This window comes from Balaenoptera ricei, chromosome 2, assembly GCF_028023285.1.
Source record: "Balaenoptera ricei isolate mBalRic1 chromosome 2, mBalRic1.hap2, whole genome shotgun sequence".
NCBI classification, from domain to species: Eukaryota; Metazoa; Chordata; class Mammalia; order Artiodactyla; family Balaenopteridae; genus Balaenoptera; species Balaenoptera ricei.
Window position 1 is genome coordinate 71505068 of NC_082640.1, and position 22250 is coordinate 71527317.

The 22250-nt window shown below is 48.3% G+C and overlaps 1 protein-coding gene across 1 annotated transcript in view; it reads right to left on the bottom strand.

Annotated features, from left to right (window-relative positions):
* Positions 1 to 1345: 1345 nt before the first annotated feature.
* Positions 1346 to 22250, bottom strand: part of ANKDD1A (ankyrin repeat and death domain containing 1A) — a 36133-nt gene continuing 15228 nt past the window's right edge. Inside the window, 12 exon segments of the mRNA XM_059915508.1 lie at positions 1346 to 1407; positions 2394 to 2465; positions 2468 to 2497; positions 4440 to 4644; positions 6616 to 6711; positions 7782 to 7877; positions 9279 to 9377; positions 12481 to 12579; positions 15304 to 15402; positions 15944 to 16042; positions 19767 to 19865; positions 20541 to 20645. Coding sequence (XP_059771491.1) covers positions 1346 to 1407; positions 2394 to 2465; positions 2468 to 2497; positions 4440 to 4644; positions 6616 to 6711; positions 7782 to 7877; positions 9279 to 9377; positions 12481 to 12579; positions 15304 to 15402; positions 15944 to 16042; positions 19767 to 19865; positions 20541 to 20645 — 1161 coding nt within the window.

A 22250-nucleotide genomic window follows, 5' to 3' on the forward strand; every position in this document is an offset into this window, starting at 1 on the left:
GCTGTGTGCTGTGCTGGGGACTGAATCCCACTGCAAACTGTGAGGCCTCAGGCAAGACACACCTCTCAAATCATCAACCTGATGGGTTGGTTTCAAAGCCTCGTTTTCTTTCTTTTTGTAAGTTTTAGTTTCAGTTATTTTTAAAAATAGACTATTTTAAAAAAACTGTTAAAGAAAACTGAGCAGATAGTACACAGTTCCCATACATCCACCTCATGGCATAGTTTCACCTTTGTTCACTTGCATGCGTGTTAGTATTATATAATGTTTCCAGGTTTCTCTGTAGGATAAATTCCTAGGTGTGGGACTGCTAGATCAAAGGGTAAATGTATTTGTAATTTCAGTGGGTAATGCCAAATTGCCTTTCAGAGGATTGTACCACTGTGAACTCCCACCAGCCATGTGTGAGAGCTGGAGCCCCTTTCAGCTCCAGCAGTTTTTATTCTATCTTCTTCCCAGGACGCAGGCCCAAAGGCTAACTTTGTGGGGAGTTTTTCTAAGATATGGGCTCCGAAACTGGCCACAGCCAGCTGTGCCACATGCAGGAGAGCTCACATTAGACAGAAACAGCTTTCAGGCAGAACTTCCAGGCTCAAATGACAAAATTGGAATCAGGTGTGAAGGTGAGTTAATTAGTATCCTAGCAGTGTTAATTTCCTGGTTATGTAAGATGTTAACATTTGGGGAAGCTGAGTGAAGAGTATTTGGAAATTCTTTGAACTATTTCTGCAGCTTTTTCATTAAGTCTGAAATGATTTTAAAATTAAGAGTTTAAAACTTTAAAAGGTATTTTGAAAAAGAGGGAAAAAATGCGAGTGTGTGCCTCCTGGAACTGTCAAAATGTACAAATAAGCTGAGAATAGAAACAGTTGTGGAGTAAGCACAGCATTCATAAAAGTCAGGGATTGAATTAAGGGCGGTCCTTCTCGTAAGGGACGGATGGAGCCCTTCGCCCGGTTGGGGAGACAGGAATGCTGAATTTGGCCCCTGACCTCACCACCTGATGAGCTGCTTATAAACGCTGTGCCCAGAGTCCTCTCTGAAAAGGCATCCCTTGCACCACAGGGGGCTGCTGAGGCTCCAGTGAGATGCAGGAGATGAAAGTAAGCTGAGAGCTGCAAAGGACCTTACCTCTGGGAAGGGATTACCTGCAAAACCTGAGACAGGCCCCCGTGAAAAAGATCACAAACATTTGCCTGCTGGTCCTGCCTAACTATGGGTTTCAGTGGAAGCAGCTGGAAGTCTGTTTACAGTACTTGTTTTTTAAGCCCTTAAATGGTGGTCCTCCTCTGTTCAGTGGCCCCCACTCTGAGGTCCCATGCTCCTGAAGGTCCAGTCCCTCCAGTTACATGGCTGTGCACCTCCTTGGGGCGCTAGAGTCATCGTTTGCTTTCTTCCTGATGCTTTCTGCAAAAGACAAGAATCCTGTTGCCTCTTGTTGCCTGAGCGCTGCCTCACAAGGCTAGTTTGATGTTTTAATTGCCTGCAAGAGTTTATGTTAAAAGATGATGCAGAATAATATTTAAGAACATGCTGGAAAAAGAACCAAGTCATCCCTAATTCCTCCCCTCTGAAATGACTGTTTCGCACCTTGTGTGGCAGCTGGGGGAGACCCACCACACGGGGGACTTTCCCTTTGCCCCTTGATAACGTGCTATCGACGCTTTTCCTTGTTGCCAGGTGACTGATGTACCTTCGTTACAATGGATGGCTGCCTGGTACCCCATCCTGTGGTTGCCCTGTAATGCACCATGGCAATGGACGTTACAGAGTTTAAGCCTTTTTCATCATGAGCCGATTTTGTTTTTAATGAGGGATCATTACTAGAACCTGTTACTCCGCTTGCCTAACGGTTCTACATGGTGCCCTGAATCCCAAATCCCAAAAAGAGCTGTTGGGATGGACAGACTCAAATAGGTTGTGACGGCCTCAGAAATTTTATTTGACCAGATCTTACTGGTTCAACTCATCTTAAGCCAGTTTTGACCCATAGGTCTTAATGTTTGTGAAAAACAACTCTGCAGGCTGTTCCCACCTTATTCCAAACCGGAGGGGGGGGGGGGGGGAATCGATGTAGTATAGAGAGCTGAATAGGAAGAGATTGTAGCTTCAGTGGCCTTGGGGCTGTGAAGGTCATAGGGATCGTCTGGGCCACCCTCATGGCACAGATGGGGAGACTGGGGCCGGGAGGTACTGTGAGTTGCCCAAGGCTCCGTCTGGGTTCCAGGAGGAGGCAGGGCTAGGAACATCAATCTGGAAGGTTCAGAGCCAGCGCCACAGCGCTGTGGTCTGAGCAGCCTTGGAGGGCCCTGCTGCAGTCCAGCGGGGCCATGCAACTCTCACTCTGCGCCCGGCGCTGCCCTGAGCAGAAGCCGGGCAGGGGGAACACTTACCAGCCAGGTCCCTCCTGCCAATGGCGACGAGGCCTTTGAATAGCACTCTGCTGGGGTTCTCACTGGCTGTGACCAGTGCCCGTGCTCCCGGTAGCTCTTGGTGCCTGAGGATCATGAGGGGAGAAAGAGAGAGAGAGAAGACGCCAAGCCCGCCTGCCTTACCAGAGCCAGGCCTGAGCACACCCCTTACCGCCGCCAGAACATCAGACCCTTCTCCAAGTTCAGCAGAATTCAGCCCAGAGATGGGGAGGGTGTGGGAGGGAAGGGGAGGAGCAGCCTTAGATGGGATGGGGGGGTGGAGTTTTATATCAGGGACACCTGGATCTCCCCAGTGCCAGGCTTTCCCCTGAGCATCCACCATGTATCCTATTGGTGTCACTGGGAAGAGAGAAAGAATTGGCATTCACTGTGGTACCACGATGCACACACGACTATACAGTTCATCTCTCTGGCGGCTCACAGTAACCTGTGACTTGCATGCTAGTGGCCCTGTTCTTTCCCCTGAACCAGTGGTTCTCAGCCATAAATGCTCATTGGAAACACCTGGGAGGCTTTAGCAAACACTGACACCTGGGTCCCCCTCCCCGTTCAGAGATTCCTATGTACTTGGGTCTGGGTGTGGCCTAGGCAACAGATCAGTGTTAAGCCTTCCCAGGTGATTCCAATGTTTGGAAAATAAGTGCCCATGCTCTTCAGTGCCGAGGTGGGGTTAACTTGTTATTCAACTGTGACCAGGTCAGCTCTCCCAGCTGGGGACAGACGGTCTGGCACAGCCATGGGGGCACAGCCATCAGGTCCAAGTCAGTCAGCCACTGCGTCCCTGACGTTCTGGTGTCTGTGGGCCCCCAGCAGGCACTTCCTCCTGGTGCTGCTCGTGATGTAGCAGTTTCATTTGACCCGTTTATTCCCTACCCCTTGTCCCCAGCCCTGTAATTTACCAGTGCTCCTTTATCATCTATGAAATCTGCATCAGTAATAGAGTTCACTTGTGGACTCCCCACTCTATTCCACTACCTGATTTGCATATGTTTATGTCAGGTATCTCTCTGTGTTAAATATTTTAGCTTTCTAAGGTTGAGTCTGGTTGAGTTAGACCCTCTTCGCTTTTTTCCCCCAGAATATTCATTTATATATTCCCTGCTGCTTCTTTCAGATGAACTGTAGAATCCTTTAGTCAAGTTTCAAAAACCTCCTATTTTGATTTGATTAAAATTGGATCAAAGCTTTAATTTGGGGAAAATCAGTACCTACATGACACTTTTTTAGCTGGAAATACAGAATGTCATTCCACTTACCCAAGTCTTCTTTTATAGTTCAAATAATTTGTATTGTCTTACTCATATGTCATTCATATTTCTGCTTAGAAACACACACTATTGTAAATGGAGTATATTTTTTACATATATTTTTAATATATATTATATATATATATTTTAAAATATATTTAAAATATACATTTTTTACATATATATACCTCTATATATTTTGCCCACTTATTGATGGTACAGAGGAATACTATGGTGTTCGTATATTTAATCATGTTTAGCCATTTCATTGAATTATTTTATTCTAAGAGTTTTTCCGTTGATTCTTCTGGACTTTGTGTGTGTGTGTGTGTGTGTGTGTGTGTGTGTGTATCGCATCTGAAATTAATAAATCTCTCTCTTCCTTTCCAGTGTTTACACTCAATTTCTATCTCTGTTTCATGTCTTAATACCAGGGCCAGAATTTCCAAATAGATGTTAAATACTAGTGGCGACAGCAGCTCCTCTCCTTTTTACAGGGAGCACCTTTAGTTTCACGTGTGAACGATGGGTTTCAGCTCAAGCACATTCGTGAGGAATGTGAAGTTCACAGGGCAATGTGGAGGGAGGGGCAGAGGGCCCGGTCTGTGTAAAGGCCTGGAGAGGGGAAGAGCACGTGATGTGTTGGCAGTGGCGTGTGGCTTGCTGAGGCTTTTCCCCCAGAAGCACAGAAAACTGAACACACCCCGCGTGCCCCCACCCCTCCACCCGTTTGCTCTGGGGCACCAAGGCAAGGTGGTACCTGTGCACTGTTGCTCGATGGCGTGGACGTGGGCCTCGGTGAACTCCCAGCAATACGCCAGCTTCTTCCACTCGTGGGGCCGCAGGTACCTGGAGGCCAGTCATCACAGCACGGAGCGGAGCTGCTGCATTTCCTGCCGATGGTCCTGCTTAAAGGTCAAGCTCTTCCCAGAGGGGTCACAGAGGTCCCTGCATGAGAGCTGGTCCTGTGGGGCAGATCCCAGAAGTGCAGCAGCTGTCTGGGGGAAATCCCTGCCAGGCTCTCCCTTGTGAGCCTGGACACAGAACTGGTGTCATCACAGGCCTGGGGCATAGTGTCCATTACTCTGGTTTCTGACTCTGTGCCTTGCTTTGAGTGCTAGAACCTGAGTTGCTTACACTGTTTCTCCATCCAGAATTCCTTTTCTCACCTCCCTGTCTCTCAATCCCATTGCCACAGTCAAAAGACCACCTGGGTGCCACCTCTTCCAGGAAGCCTTCCCAATTTCTCTCTTTTCTTTGTGTTCTTATAGCACGAGTGTCAGTAGAATGACTCAGCAGCTGTGGCTAAAACCAGGCAAGCCAAGAATCAGGCACTAACTAAACTTGCCAAATGACAACAAGTAGAGAAGGTCTGGGTTACAGAATTCTTTCTATGCAAAGCAGGTGATAAAATGAGAGGTTACCAAAAATTATGTAATAGCTTCAGTTAAACCCACAAAAGTCTTAGTTAAAGCCACAAAAGCCCCTCAAAAGGATGTGGATGCAGATTTCTAGTTGTTAAAAAGCTCAGGTGAGTTCTGGCATCTGCAGCTCTGAATCTTACATTCTGGCTAACTGTGTCTGGCCAGTCACCTGGGAGGTGACGACCTGGGAGCTTGGCTCTCTCCTCGGGTGGTAAAAACTGTTTCTTTAGAGCAGTGTTCTCAGCTGCATCTTACATTGGGATCATCTGGGAGCTTTAAGAACCACAGAAGCTTGGCCCTTACCCCCTAGATTCCGATTGAATTGGTCTAGGGGTAGGAAGGAGGGATTTGTGATTCTAACTGCACCACTGCCTTAGTGTTGAAAACTTTTAAAGCCTGAGGTGGTTTAAAATTAAGCATAGAGATGAATCAGTTCATCAAACCACTGGTATTAATATTTAGGAGTAATCTGTTGTACGTAAAGGGGTTGTAATATTCACGAGAATCCAGCACGTCAGTGAAAGAGAAAATCTTATGATTCCTATGGAAATTTATCAATTGATTGATTTTTGGACAGTGATTTTTTTGAGAAGTGTAAGAGAAGTTTACTAAGTTTGTAGACAATATCAGAATGTTTATGATATTCGAGATTCACTTTATAGGTTTAATTTATTGGATTTAATGGGATAATTTAAGAATTTAGGAAGCATTTGAAATGCTTAAAAAGAAAACCTATTATATTAAATTTATTCGTTCAGTTTAAAACGTTTAAGGTTGTTTAATTAAGCTTAAACATGGGACCAAACTTTAATCAAAAGGCTTCCTTGAAAGTGACTGTTAAAATTTACTCGTTGTATAAATATAGTAATAAGATTGTAAAAATAAATTTAAAAGGTTGAGGAAAAGTAGGATTTAAATTTTGTAAACAATTTAGTATTAATTTCTAAAACTGAAATAAATGCAAAAATTTATTTTCTGTGTATAAAAGTAACCATTAAGGACAACAAAAAAAACTCTCCACCCACCCCCATTTGCTGACACTGGAGCTGTAAATGCAGGACCTTACATCTGCCACTCCTCTTTCCCAAATCCACAGCAGATATCACTAATCAATCCCAGCACCCTTTCCTTCTGGGCTCAGAACGTTGCCTGAATAGAACACCCCAAGCCACAATTCCAATCACCTGGAGCTGGCAGTGAGCTGGAACTAAGTTGCCATTTCTTTATTCATGCATGAATGCATTCATCCATCAACCAGGAGCTACAGCAGGGTCTACTAGTATCTCCACACTGGCACGGACCTCAGTCAGCCTTATTTCAGTATGGTTTGGGTGTTCACCCATCTCTGGATGCCCCCAAAGAACCCTAGTGTTAGGTAAGGCAGGGATTATCACTCGCTTGGAAACTGAGGGGCCCCTGAATTGGTCAGGGCTGGGGTTCAAAGCCAACTCCACCTGAAGCCATGGCCACTCCCTTTCCAACACGGAGAGACCAAGCGCAGGGTCTCAGTACCTTCTCGCATCTGTAGAAGCGATTGGCTTTTATGATCATGTCCACCAGGCTGACATGGTTGATGTGGGCGGCCACTGGCAAGGCGGTTTTTCCTTGCTGCGGGTAAGAAGGGAGCAGGGAAGCCAGAGTTCCTATAAGAGGGTGTAGGGTGGCCTCTAGCACTGATTACAGACCCTCCTGCCCAAAGAAAGCGGTTTCCAGCAGTCTACACTGGAGAGCAGAAGGGTTTTCTGGGAGTAACTCTGGGTGTGGAAAAGTCACAGGTAGAATAAGGCAATAATTCCAGCAACCACCTCTTGTGTTCCTCTAGAACAGGAGGACTTAAAGCTTATAAAACTCAGCCTGCATAACTCTTCAAGGTCATCTGTGAGATAGATGTTACCAGCCTCATGTCTCAGATGAAACCAGAACCCAGAGAAGGGGCTTGGGCTCCTGTGTCAAGTTTGCTGCCTCCCCTCAGGTTTCCAGCCCTTTGCTCCAGGCCTCTGGCACAGTGCTGGCCTCCACCACCTCCAGGGACCTGCGGGGAGATGGGAAGCTCCTCTTCAAGCTTGGCCAGCTGCCCCCGGGCCCCAGCTTCCCTCCCAGGAAGCAGGAAACCCTTCCCAGGTCCAGCCTCAGGGCCTGTTCCCTGCCCCCATCTCTTTCCCACACCATCCCAAGGACTGGGCCACGTGTGCAAGGGCCCTTCCCCTCATGAGCCTGTGACCTCTTCAGCCTCATACTAAGCCTTCAGCTCTTCTTGAACCTCTGGCCACCTGAGGAGGTGGCCACCCCAGAAGCACCGTGACCCGGGAAGCTTCCCCCAACCCTGTTTCATACGCACGGAGTTGTGGGGTGGTGACATGCTGTTCCTCTAGCTCTCTTCCCCTCTCCCCAGCAGATGACTCAAAGAGCTCAAAGTCCGATGGGGGCCATGAAACAGAAGACAAATGTATCACAGGCAAGGACCAGGAGAGGGGCGGGCCAAGTGCTGAGGGACCTCAGAGGAGGCAGGGGAAGGTGATGGAGGGGCAGGAAGGCTTCCTGGAGGAGGTTGCCTTTGAGCTGATATATAACAAATGGGAAGCCTTGAACACTGGGAGCAGGAGGCATTTGCATCAGGGTCTCTGGCAAAGAGGGAGTCATGAAAGCTTGCAAGGGAGGCTGGTTGTGAGCAGAGGTACCTTACCTCTCAGGTTTAAGTTAACCCCAGCAATGAGGAGAATATCCGCTATGTCCTGCCAGGCGTGCTCGGCGGCAAAGTGAGGGGTGTCTGCTGCCTCTGGAAAAGAAGCCAAGAGGACGGAGAGCAGAAAAGCATGTAGAGATGGCCTGTGGCTCAAAGCCAGGACAGGACCAAGGTGGGTACACTCCCAACTGGGCCTTAACAGAGTTTCTCTAAGAAGTTATGTGGGGCTTCCCCGGTGGCGCAGTGGTTAAGAATCCGCCTGCCAGTGCAGGAGACACAGGTTCGAGATCCCACATGCTGCAGAGCAACTAAGCCTGTGCGCCACAACCACTGAGCCTGCGCTCTGGAGCCCATGAGCCACAACTACTGAGCCTGCGTGCCTAGAGCCCATGCTCCCAACAAGAGAAGCCACCGCAATGAGAAGCCTGCGTACCACAACGAAGAGTAGCCCCTGCTTGCCACAACCAGGGAAAAGCCCGCGTGCAGCAACGAAGACCCAACACAGTCAAAAATAAAAATAATAATAATAATAAAATAAACTTATAAAAAAAAAGTTATGTGGGAGGGTAAACTGGATTAAATCATAAACATAATACTCAGCAAACTTAGTAAATAACAAAAAAGTAGAAAGAACAAAGAAAAAATACCACTCCCTATCCCACTTAAGTCAACCTCTGTTAACAGTCTTAGTACATTTCTTCTAGTATTTTCTTTAATGCAGAATGTTTTTAGTTTTATGGTTTTACATATTTTAGATCATCCTGTATATACATTTTGCATCTGTATAACTTCCTGTGTATTATAAACTCTATAAACACCATTTTTTATAACTCCATAAGAGCCTATTTATGTCTATACCATAATTTAACCAACCACTTCTCTCTTATTAAGTATTTGGGGCCCTTTTTGAAATGAAAACTGATAGACTGCTACAACAAATATCTTGGTGCATGAGCTCTTAATATATTTCTTGAGGCTCAATTCTCAGACGTGCAAATACTGACCATTTTAAAGGTATATGTTATATTCTGTCGAATTGCTTTCCACCACTAGTGGTTGTGTGTGGCGGCCCTGAGGATTGTATGGTTGGGGAGTGGATTGTGGGGATGGGGATTTTAAAATGCTCCTGATTGATCACAACTTCAGGACTCAGAGGCCTCTTGTTATACAAGATTAACCCAGTCACCCCTGCCCTGGGAATTTTCCCTAAGGAAAAAAAAAAATCAATGAAAGGAAAAGGTTGCATGTAGCAAGATGTTTACCACAGTGTTCTATATATCATGACAAAAACTTGGAAATACTCAAATGTTCAAAATAGAGGAATGGTTGATAAAATAATGCTACCTTCAACAAATATTCAAACAACTTTTGACAAGCTGAAAGAGCAATTCCTCAATTCTGGGCCAGGCTAGTAGACCACAGTCAAGCCCTGCCAACCTGGAAGGGTGCCCAGAGGCTCTGTGGGGCCCAGATGGTTTCTGCAGCCACTTACATTGTCAACGGCGTCCAGGTCACTGCCGATGTCGATGAAGAGCTGCACCAGGACGGGGAAGTTGTGCCTCACGGTGATGTGCGCAGGAGAGGCGCCCTGCTGGGGGGGGTGGAGAGGCACAGATCAGTTGATGGGTCCCTCCCAGGACTACCCAGCTGCAGGGTGGTGCTAGAAGATGGGAGTTGGGAGGAGTACAGTAAGTCCCCTATGTACGAACCTTCAAGTTGCGAACTTTCAAAGATGCGAATGTGCGTGTGCGTGTCCGATCACATAAATTAATTCACATGTCTGGCGTACATTGTCACATGCGTGCATCCTCTACTAGTCGTGCTTTTGTGTACTTTGCTGTACAGTACTGTTGCTGTGCAACACGAGGAGCTTACTAATGAAGACCTGATGGAATTGGAGGCTCAGAGAAAGGACAAAGAGACACAAGAGGAAGAAGAAGTAACTGAAGAAACGAAGCGATTCACGACGCAGGAAATGGCAAGGGGATTTTCTTCATTTGAGGAGGCGCTGTTAGTTTTTGAGGCACAGGACCCGAACACAGAACAGTACACGAAAGTTGCAGCAGCCGTTCAGAATGCAATCCAGTGCTACTGTGTCATCGATGCCGAGAAAAAAAGAGCTACTACCCAGACATCACTGAATCATTTTTTCAAGAGGGTAGATAGAATTGAATCCAGCAAGGAACCAGAACCTGTGCCGTCAACGTCAGGCATGAGTGAAATTGCAGCTTGCCCTCCGTCTCCTATCGCTGACGATCCTTCAGCTGTAGCACCTCCCACCTCCTCTCCCTCCTCCAGTCAGTAACTCTTCTTGCCTGTTCACCCAATGCCAGCCCCTGTATGCCAGCTGTTGTACTGTACTACTGTACTTTTCAAGGTACTATACTGTAAGATGAAAAATGTTTTATTTTTTGTTTGTTTTGTATGTATTATTTGTGTGAAAAGTATTATAAACCTATTACAGTACAGTACTATATAGCCAATTGTGTTAGTTGGGTACCTAGGTTAACTTTGTTGGACTTATGAACAAATTGGACTTACGAATGTCCTCTCGGAATGGAACTGGTTCATGTGTAGGGGACTTACTGTATAGATAGTGCTTGAGTTTGGACCTTCTCACTTCTCGGATGACATGAGTGGCCTGAAGAATTTACAGCCCACAGCCTGAATCCCTTGGGCCACAATTGATCCTCATGGTGGGTGGGAGCCTGAAATCCCAAGTTTGAGACCTTGCCATGCCAGGAACTCACTACGTGACTTTGGGCAAGTCATCTCGCTTCTCTGCTGCTCTTCATCTGGCAAGTGATGCTTGCTGAGGTCCCTTCTGGCAACAACACCTTAAGATTCTCTGCTATTTATTTACTCCACACATGAACCTAGCAAGTATATAGGAATGGTATTCTTATTCGTACTTTCATCTTACAAATGAGAACACTTAATAAGTTCATAAAACTTACATGACTCCCAAGGACACGTAACTAATAGAGACCTTGTGTTACTGGACTTCCTACCCCTGGCATCTAGGTAGGTGCTCAACAACTATTTATGTATGAAATGAATGAATGAGAGAGCCAGCCGGGACCAGAACAGAGGTCTCACCCAAACCCAACATTCACCCAAGGCCTGGAGGACTTGGAGGACTGGAGGACTCCATCTCCAGTGGTTCCCTGTGAGCACTGACTACGTGACAAAGTGGAGATACTGCCACAGCATCCTTCTGTCTAGGTGTATGGTGACACACATCTAGTAGAATAGTACAAAGCCAGAAAAATCAATGGGATAGATCTATACTTACTGTGGAAAAACACCCTCACATGTTGAGTACCAAAAGGTGACAGAACAGAACACACACACATACAACAAAAATGCCCATGACTGCCATTACTAGTTTAGGCCAGAAAAAAACAGTTTATGGATATTGGAAAAGAAGATTTAAACTATATGATTACTTGTAGGCAACGTGATTGTATATCTACACAGGTCAAAATAGTTACTATACTCCCACCAAAAAAAAAAAAAACCTCTAGCAAAATCAATGAAAAGTCATATAGAAGATAAAAATACCAAAGTCAATAGCATTCCTGTATTGAATGCCCAAAAGAAATGACATATTTTAAAAAGATAGTCTATTTGCAATGACGGTCAAAATATACGAAGTACCTATGAAGAGTATAATTGGAAATGGCTATTACAAAGGCAAACAAAAACCACAGAACATCACTGAGGGATACAAAAGAAGACATAAAGAAATGGCAAGACATGTTCATAGTGAAAAAATAAAATATTACAAAGATGACCATTTTCTCTTATATTATTTACAGGCTTAATGTAATCCCAAACCCAAATAGCAATAAATGACAAAAAGTATTCTGAAACACATCTAGAAAAAAATTTAAAAACCTAGATAAAACTACCACAGAATTTCAGCAGTGTCCTCAGATCATTGCTAGATAACTGTGAAATCAAAATCAGGCCAAAAGAAGGTCTCCTGTGAGAGTGAATGGGCAGACACTGGAAACTGGCTCAAGTGCACAACTCAGATGAGCTAGGAAACTTTTCAGAGCTCTGATGGTGGCTCTCCAGGAAGCAGCAGGCCACAGAGATAAAATAACCAAGGACGCTGGATATGGCCTCCATCGTCCTGGAAATAGGTCTGTGGGAATGTGGTAGGAAAGAGGAGTGGCAAGAGAGCAAGTATTGCTTTTCATTGTTTTACATTTTATTTATAGAAACCTAAAGAACCAAAAAGAACAAAAGGTATCTGGTGAAAAGCCTTCTTCCCACCCTCAACACCCATCTGCTCTGTTCTCCCCACTCCAATGGTAACATCTTACAAAGCCACAGTACAATATCCCAACCAGAACACTGACATTGATAATACCCACCATCTTACTCAGATCTCCCCAGTTTCACTTGTAGTCATTCGTATACATGTGTGTTCTATGTAATTTTATCACACGTGTAGGTTTGTGTATCCTTTACATAGTCAAGATGCAGCACAGTTCCATCACCATAAGGGTCCCTTGTGTAGTCCTTTTATAACCACACCCTCCTCCCTTCTCGGCCCCACGCCCCCATCCCTAGCCCCCAGCCACCACTAATCTGTTCTCCATTTCTATTTTGAGAAGTAAGGTCCTGGGAGACTCGGCAGTATATCCCCCCCTCCCCACCTTCCATCCAGGACCCACACATACATGATCAGCCACGTCAGTGCTGCCTCCTGCAGGGACAAGGGCCCAGGCCATGTCCTCAGAGCCACCGAGGGCTGCGTAGTGGAAGCAGCTCTGCTTTTTCTAGAGGGAAACAGGCACCAATGCAGCATCCTAAGGACCCCTCACAGCAGGTTTACAAAGCACTTTGAGATTCATTATCCCATTCACAGCTCACAACCCCCCTGGGACTATTATACCCATTAAACCCTGAGGCAGGAGCAATCAATGACTTGCCCAGGCCTGGTGACTAGTAAAAGGAGTTCACTATGGTCTCAGGATTTTCCTCACCTCCAGTCACAGACTCTGGAACAAAGGCCAAAGCCTTTACAGTTCCTTAGCCAGTAAAGACATGTGGAGTATAGACGCTTAGAAGGTGGTTTTCAAGGAGGGGGACCAATAAGATTTACCTGTACAGGGCAAATCCCACCCAGCATGTACTGTCCAGCTGGAGCTGGTCTAAGCACATCTGCAGAGGAGCCTGGCAGCGCCAGAGGGAGGGCTTCTTCCTGGATGAGACTTCATCTCAGGCAGGACCCACCAGGTAACCAACTGTCCCAGATTGCCTGGGACTGAAGGTTCCCTGGATGTGAGACTTTCTGTTTTAAAATCAGGACAGTATGGGGCAGACCAGGATGAGTTGGTCACCCTCCCAAAGTCGAGTCTGAGCAAGTTTACAGGGTGGGTGGGAATCCATCCACCTCCCAGTGGGAAATGCAATCACTTTGGGTTTGCCCCATCCTCAGAGACCCTGCTGCACGACACTGCCAGAGGTGGGAGTGTCAGAATAGACCATGGCCTCTGCCAGAAACCTCAAGTCAAGGCTGGAGCACGAGACCCAGTGAGGTGGGCAGCTCCAAGCCACCAACAACCACCAGCTGGATCTAACCCCCTGAGTCTCTAAGCTCCTGTGCTGTTACTGCTGGGGAGGTGGCCATGGCATGACCTGTCTGTGCCCCCTCCCAGTGCCTAGTGCTGGGCACAGAGAAAGGGCCTTTCTGACTAAGGAGCAACACCTTGCTGATGGAAGTGAAACAGGAGGGAAGGGGGCAGGACACAACCTTTAAAAGAATGACATAGCCATAGTACATGATGAAAACTAACGAGAACCAACTGGGTCCAAGATGGCAGAAGATTTGACCTCCAGTAGACCTTGAGCCTCATTATATGCTCACTGTAATACCTTAGCATGCTAAATGACACACCCACCAGCGCCATGACAGTTCTGAGGCTAACCATAAAAGGCCAAAAAGTGGGCAGTGGCCCAATTTCTGGAAATCCCCGCCCCTTCCTCAAAATAGTTGGAATAATCCTCCCACTCATTAGCCTATGAAATTACCCAGTCCATAAAAACTAACCACGCCATATTTCGAAGCCTCTTGCCTCTTGCCTTCCGAGATACCCCACACTCTGTCTGTGGAGTGTGTTTCTCTCTAAATAAATCTGATTCCTACATCTCACTTCATCTCCAAATTCTTTTGCAATGAAGAAAGAACCTTAAATTCACCAGCAACAGAAGGACATGGCTGGTGCCCTGGGACAGCTACTTTCCCCCTCTTGGCTGTAATGTCCCCTGCTATGCCCCTGGGGTAGTAGTCTCCACATCTTCCAGGGGAGCAAATTAAATGTTTTGTGGTTTATAAAGCATTATTCACATTTAAGGGAATTTACGATTTATATTATTATTATATTTACATTTGCCATTTTGCTATTTCTTTTCTTTTCTTTTTTTTTTTTTTTCCGGCTGAGCTGCGTGTCTTGTGAATCTTAGTTCCCTGACCAGGGATTAAACCTGGGCCCTCGGCAGTGAAAGTGCAGAGTCCTAACCACTGAACCACCAGGGAATTCCCTTTGCTATTTTTTTCTGAATGTCTCTTGTTTTTTTTGTTCTGTTTCCCCTTGACTGCCTTCTTTTGTGTTAAATATTTTTAGCATATCATTTTCATTCCTCTGCTTTTAAACTATTTTTGCTATTATTTATATTATTCACTATTAATATTACTTTTGCTACATTATTGAAATTTAGAACAAAAAGAGAATTCCAGACCCTGCAGCCATTCAACCAGCCAAGAAAGATTATTTGTCATTGATCTAAAAATAAAAAGCAAAACAAAACAAAAACACCAACTTAACTTCCTACCTAAAGAAAGGCCACAACCCCCTTTTCAAGGACACAGAGAATTTCTAATGGCCAACTAACCGAGTGCAATGGTAAGGGAGAAAGAGGCCTGTTCTAGAGTCACACCCAGGCCCCAGCTCTAATTACGGTGTGGGCCTCATGTTGGGGACACCCCACCCCTACCCCCGCTGGGCAAGGCAAACGTTTCAGGCCATGAGCTCTGGAGTCAGGGGAATAGGGTTTTCAGATTCAGCTTTGCTTCTTACCAACTTGTGACCTGGGAAAGTCACTGAACCTCTCTCATCTGCAAAATGGGGGGAATTTTTCTGAGGTAATAGTTATGAAAGGGCTTTGTGAACTGTCACGTGCCCAGCAATAAGACACTAATGGGTACTGAGCTCCTATTATGTCCCAGACAATATGCTACGTATTTAGCCTTCATAGCAATATAAAATAGTAAGTATATATCACCCCCAATCTATAGTTGAGAAACGAGGCTCAGAGAGATTAAGTAACTTGCCCAAAGTCACAGAGCTCAGCAGTAGAGAAGTCAAGTCCGGAACCTGAGCCTGCTCCCTCACAGCCTTGTTCACACGATGTTCAGGAATCATCGTGGCTGCTACAGCTGACACAGTCACGGCTCTGCAGGCAGCCGAGGGCACACGCCAGTCGTGAGGAGGCCCGGCTACCTGGGAGAGGGCGCTCGCGCTACTCCCGGCCCTGAGGAGGAGCTGCACACAGTCCGGGTGGATCCCTTCCGCAGCTGCGTGCAGGGCAGTCAGAACTTCCTGAAACACAGGGCAGCGGTGTGAGGACGGCAGGAGGCTGAGGCCAGAGCCTGAGACCGGAGGACACCCCTTCTGCCAGGGCTCCAGGGCTCTCTGAGCTCTCCCCTCCCTGCTCCTGCAGACGTGACCTGGTGATCTGCGGTTCCCGGAGCCCCGCACCTGATTCTCACCTTGAGGGGCACGTGGTGCGTTCACTCCCTCCGCCACAGCTCCGCTCGTGCTCTCCTTGCCCTCCAAGCCGCCTCATCCCTGCTCTGTCTATTGCCTCCTACTCCATCCTGGCCACAGTGACCTCTCCCTTCTTTGAACACACACCGCGTGTATGACTCCTCCGTCATCCCTCAGGCCCAGTGCCCCTCTGAGCCTGGAGTTTTGTGCTGCTGCTCATCTTCTCCTCGTGGGCTGTTTGAGAACACGTCCTCGCTCCTGGCTTCAGAGCCCCTCCCAGGGGAGATCAGGCTGCACCACGGGCTGTGGGCTCCTGGAAGGCAGGGGGCAAGCCAGTGTCACACACCTCTGCATCCTCCAGGTGGTGACTCACCGCATTCCGCTCCTCCAGGTCCAGCCTGACGTCCAGGAGTCGCTGCAGCACAGCCAGGTGGCCCCAGCGGGCGGCCGGGTGAAGGGCTGCGTTCCCCTCCTGCGGGGAGAAGGGCTCCTGAGGGGTCAGTGGAATCACAGACCCTTGCAGGCCCTGGGGACCCGCTGGAGCTGAGATCCAGAGAGGGGAGACATGTCCAGGGTTATAGAGCAAGTTGGTGACGAGCTGCAGCCCTGCACGCTGGGCCAACGCCACTCTGCTCTGAGAACTGTGCCCAAAACTACCAAAAACCAGGGGCACTTTCAAGGGCCAAGTTCTGGTCTCTTTTCTTACACTTTAAGATGGACACATTAGGGCTTCCCTGGTGGCGCAGTGGTTGAGAGTCTGCCTGCCAATGCAGGGGACGCGGGTTCGAGCCCTGGTCTGGGAGGATCCCACATGCCGCGGAGCGACTGAGCCCGTGAGCCACAACTACTGAGCCTGCGCGTCTGGAGCCTGTGCTCCGCAACGGGAGGGGCCGCGATGGTGAGGGGCCTGCGCCCCGCGATGAGGGGTGGCCCCCACCTGCCACAGCTGGAGAGGGCCCTCGCACGGAAACGAAGACCCAACACAGCCATAAATAAATAAATAAAATTTAAAAAAAATAAAAATAAAAAATAAAAAAAAAAAGATGGACACATTACTTTAAAAAAAAAAAAAAATCCCTATTTTTCCATGCTCTAGTCTAAAGCCAGTCCCAACTAGGTGACCCCGGATCCATCCCCTCCCTCTGCTCAGGCCACAGCCCCAGAGACTCGCCTTGTGCTCAGGCTGCGCCCAGCAGCCACGTGGCCCAATCGCTCGCCTCCTGCGTCTTTGCTCAAGATGTTAGGTTCTCATTGAATAGTGCAGCCCGATGTGATCACAATATTGAAAACCACAACTCCCACCTCCTGTTCTCCTGATCCCCTTATCCTGCCCCGCTTTTCCTTTTCCCCCATAGCACTGACCACCTAACACCCTCTACAATCCACTTGTATACTATGCTTGTTGTTTATTGGCTGACTCTCTTGGCTGGAACATAAGCATCACAAGGGCAAGGGTTTTTGTCTATTTTGTCCTCTGAAGTTTCCCCAAGTGCCTAGAATAGGGCCTGGGCACATGATAGACACTCAGTAGATATTTGTTCAATGATAATACATAATGTGATGGAGAGCTTGACCTGTGTCTCCTGGAACTTGAGAACCACAGGACTGGGAGCAGCCTCGCCCTTGAGAAGTCTAAAGGTGACAGTGACAGAGCCAAGAGAGGTGGCTCCACTGGGCGGGCAAAGGGCCCAGTGTTCTTTGTGTTGGAAGTGGTCCCACAGAGGGCAGCTTATTTGGGATCGTCCTTAAAGGGATCTTGCTGCAGGAGGGTAAGGGGCCCCAGGGAAGAGGAGGCAGCTGGACGTGACCAGCCCGAGAAAAGGTATGTCCCTACAGAGGAACCACAGATGGGGGACCAGGACAAGGACCCCGGAGGGACCCACAAAAGCATCCAGAAGGGAAGACCCAGCTTCAGCCATGCATCATGCCCAGAAGGCCATGGGGACGATCGAGCTGAACCAGTCACGGGGGCCTCCTGGGTCAAGTGCTTTCCTCTGCCCTGGCCTGTCTCAGTACCTTCCCCAGGAGACATTCAGTTTAGGCACAGATATCTATAAAGGGCCCAATGAGGATGTGAACACATACAGAAGCCAAAGCAGTAGTTAAAGTAGTTAAAAACATACCCTGCCCCCATGATAGATAAACACACACATAAACAACTATAACTATCTTACAGGGTCAAGGAGGAAACATCTACATTTCCTTTATGATCATCATTATATTATATTAATAAATAAAATTAAGTTTAAAAAAATCCTCTCAACAGCTTTTTTCGGCTCCTCTCCCACCCGCTCCGTGGTCGGCTCGCCACAGCAAGCAAGGGTCAGGCTGTGGGCGGTGTAGCCACAGCCTGAAGTCTCTGTGTTCAAAGAGACCGGAAGGAAGTGTGTGAACGTTGGGGTCTGGCACGTGCCACCAGTCAGCAGAGCTGTGGAAACAGGGCAGGGCTTCCCCCTTCCTTCTGGATTATAAATATCTACTTCCTGCCCTTTGAAGCTGCAGATGGCATGGACCCCCTGCCAGGGCCCTCACACTCTGCCCAGGCAGGACAGGGGGCTGGGTGGAAGGAGGCCTTGGCCTTGGGCCTGGCCTCTCCCCTCCACCTGTGGGGACATCCAGCCTCTCCACCTCTGTAGGGCCCTGTCAGCCTCTCCTTGACATTTCCGGAGGAATTAATCACTCTCTCGGGGCTCTCAAAGCCTCCCTACCACAGCACCTGCAGCACCTGTGAGGTATGTTGTCATCTGCTCTGACAGGTCTGTCCGCCTACACAGGCTGGCGGGTCCTAGCACGAGTCAGACCTTCAGTGGCCCAAAGCCTTGAAAAGCTTACTGTGCCCTCTCCCCAAATGAAATTCAAAATGAAAACATTCCTCATTGGAAAATACAACACTTAACAGGGACATGTAATTTTAAAAGCTTCTTTCTAGAATTTCTGATTGCAAGATTCTGGGTAAGTTCACCAAAGCTGAATTTTCTTGCTTTCTAGTTTGGAGCTCCTGCTCTCCTGGGGCCCTGAGTACATCATTTTTTTTTTTTTTGCCTCCTGGGTAGATGTGTCCTGGCAAGGGTCGTCCTTTGCCTCTCTCTGTACTCCCAGTTCCTGGCTCAGGGCCTGGCACAGAGCACAACCTGCTCTGCCCATGTTTCTGAAATGAAGGAAATCAGCCTGATCTGAATCTCAGAACCTGACTTAGCCTTTTCATCCTGAAAGGATGAGTGTGGGCGGACAGATTTGGTGCAGACCCCCAGGGCTCAGGGTCGCAGGAGGCAGCCTGAGGAGAAGGAGGGGCACAGGCGTAGGCATCAGGATGCTGGTTCCAAACCCAGCTCGACCTTTGTCCTGCTGTGTGACCTTGGCTAAAGTATCCCCCTCTCTGGGCCTCAGCTTCCACATCTGTAAAATGAGAAGGTTGAACTGGCCCTTGATCTAAGATCCTGTGATCCATTGGTCTGTGAGCTCTGTCACTAGCTTTATAAACAGAACTCCTTGTATCCTAGCCAAGCATATTAATCAGAAAATCAACAGTGGAATTCTTCCCTTTGCTGGAAGCACTGTTTAGAATTTGCTGCAACACATTTGCCTAATGACTCGCAATGGTCCATTGATACAAGTCATTTGTAGGGTAGTCCCCTTGGGTCCCAACCCCTCATCTATTCTCAGATAGGTGAATTCCTGCTTATAAGTTCTCCACCCTGAATGAACTGCTCCCTCCTCAGCGGTCTCATCCTACTTTTGCCATAATCATAGTAGCTTACTAAAACACAAAGAAAGCAAATAACCAGCAGGCATGTGGCTACCATCCCCCAACTCCTCCCCATTCCCCCCAGCAACAGACATCCCCAGTGGAATCACAGCCCCGCTCAAACCCACCCCAGGCATCACTACCAACCAATCAGATTTGCCATCCTGGCTCCCCACATTGGCTCACAGCTCTTTCCTAGGATTGTGGTTGAATTCCTTCATTAAGAAACTGTGTCTTGGGCATCTTTGTGCTCTTCACCCATAGCACACGGCTGGCCCATAGTGTGTGCTCGAAAAATGCCTGCTGCATGAGCATCAGACACACGCTGGTCTTTGGGCCACCAGCCCCTCTAGCACGCTGCAGTTTGCAGTAGACACAGGTGAGCTGCCCGTGACCACCCCCGTCAGGAGCCCAGAGCCCAGCCCTCCCCCTGGAACCATGGTCACAGTACCTTGTCTTTGACACTGTGGTCACAGCCAGAGCCCATAAGGAAGTCCAGAGAACCCAGCTGCCCGTGCTCTGCAGCCCGATGAAACGCTGTCCTTCCCAGCTGGCGGGGGAGGAGAAAAAAGTGAATCTTCCTCGCCCTGCCCAGCTGGCCTCAGTTTCCCCAACCACACTGGGCTTGCAGTGCTCCAGACACTCTCCCCCACCTTGCCCTATACACCCTGCCTGGAAAGCCCAGACCATCTTCCCAACAAGACCCCACTTGGTGGGTCCCTCCCCCACTGAAATCTTCCTGTGGCTCCTGAATAAAGGACCCATTCCTGAGGCTGGGGGTTGAGATCTCCATGAAGGCCCCTAACAACCTCTGAGGGCTTCATTCCCAAGATTCTAACCCATCTGAACTCACACACCAAAAGCCCTTTTCCTCTAAAGCTCTAGCAATTGTCTCTCCTCCATCTGGAATGCCCCTTGCTTTCTAATCTTACTGATGAAATCTAGTTCACTTACCAAATTCCACCTCCTCCAGGAAGCAGAAAGCAATGTCTCCCTTCTCTAACCTGTCTAGTCCATATCAGAGTCTCTCTGAGGGAACCGACCATGTGCTGCTGGCGTCCTGCTCATTTGTGCCCTAATGCCCCTTCTAGACCAGCAACTCCCTCAGGTGGGGTCCAGTCTGCACTACCCATGGCTCAAGGGATGCACTCAAGGAATGTACAGGAGAGGCCCCAGGAATCCCAAGCCCGATGGGAAGGACACACAGCCTTGAGGCCACACTCACCTTGTCAGCATGGTCCAGGGCCACGTCCTCCAGGCCCCCCGTTATGAACGCCAGCACTGGCACATGGCCTTCTTGGGCTGCGCAGTGCAGTAAGGTCAGGCCGTCCTGGAAACAAGCCCAGGGTGGTCCCTGCAGTCTGCGAAGGGAGGCCCTGCTCATGCACTGGCTGTCTCCCAAACAATGAGTGTTTGGGATCAGAACAGCTTTCCAAAGGAAACCACACTGAAAATGGGGATAGGCCCCTGGGACATCCGCAGGACCCACTTAGCCTCACAGGGGCTGGTGGGAGTCAGGATGCCAGAGTTCAAATCCCAGCTCCAGCATTTATCAGCTCTGTGGTCTTCGGCAAGTTACCTATACCTCTCTGAGCCCCCATTTCCTCATAGGTCAAGTTAGGATAATACAGGCGTATTGTGCTTCACTTTATTGAAGGTCTCTTAGCCCCAGAAGCAATATTTAAGTGAGGGAGGTTTGCAAATCCTATGTTTATAGCCCAGAGCTTCTACCCTGGCCTTGCATTACAGCTAGATTATTTGGAGTACTTTTCCAAATAGATTGTAACCATCAATGGGTCATAAAAATCAACGGAACAGGGCTTCCCTGGTGGCGCAGTGGTTGAGAGTCTGCCTGCCAATGCAGGGGACACGGGTTCGAGCCCTGGTCTGGGAAGATCCCACATGCCGCGGAGCAACTAGGTCCGTGAGCCACAACTACTGAGCCTGCGCACCTGGAGCCTGTGCCCCGCAACAAGAGAGGCCACGACAGTGAAAAGCCCACGCACCGCGATGAAGAGTGGTCCCCGCTTGCCACAACTAGAGAGTGCCCTCGCATAGAAACGAAGACCCAACACAGCCAAAAATAATAAAAATTAATTAATTAATTAATTTAAAAAAAAAATCAATGGAACAGTCTTCTACATGTTGACAGTGGTTTGGGTTACAGAGGAGTAGCACTTGTCAAATTTCAGTGTGTAGGGACTTCCCTGGTGGTGTAGTGGATAAGACTCCACACTCCCAATGCAGGGGGCCTAGATTCCATCCCTGGTCAGGGAACTAGATCCCACATGCATGCCGCAACTAAGAGTTCACATGCCACAACTAAGGAGCTGGCGAGCCGCAGCTAAAATGAGGAGCCCTGGGGCTTCCCTGGTGGCGCAGTGGTTGAGAATCTGCCTGCCAATGCAGGGGACACGGGTTCGGGCCCTGGTCTGGGAAGATCCCACATGCCGCGGAGCAACTAAGCCCGTGAGCCACAATTACTGAGCCTGCGCGTCTGGAGCCTGTGCTCCACAACAAGAGAGGCCACGATAGTGAGAGGCCTGCGCACCGCGATGAAGAGTGGCCCCCACTTGTCGCAACTAGAGAAAGTCCTCACACAGAAACGAAGACCCAACACAGCCATAAATAAATAAATAAAATTAAAAAAAAAAAAAAAAAAAAAAAAGAGGAGCCCTGGAGCCGCAACTAAGGAGCCCGCAAGCCACAACTAAGACCTGGTGCAACCAAATAAAAAATAAATAAATATTTTTTTTAAAACTCAGCTTGGGGGCTTCCCTGGTGGCACAGTGGTTGAGAATCTGCCTGCCAATGCAGGGGACACGGGTTCGAGCCCTGGTCTGGGAGGATCCCACATGCCGCGGAGCGGCTAGGCCCGTGGGCCACAACTACTGAGCCTGTGCGTCTGGAGCCTGTGCTCCGCAACAAGAGAGGC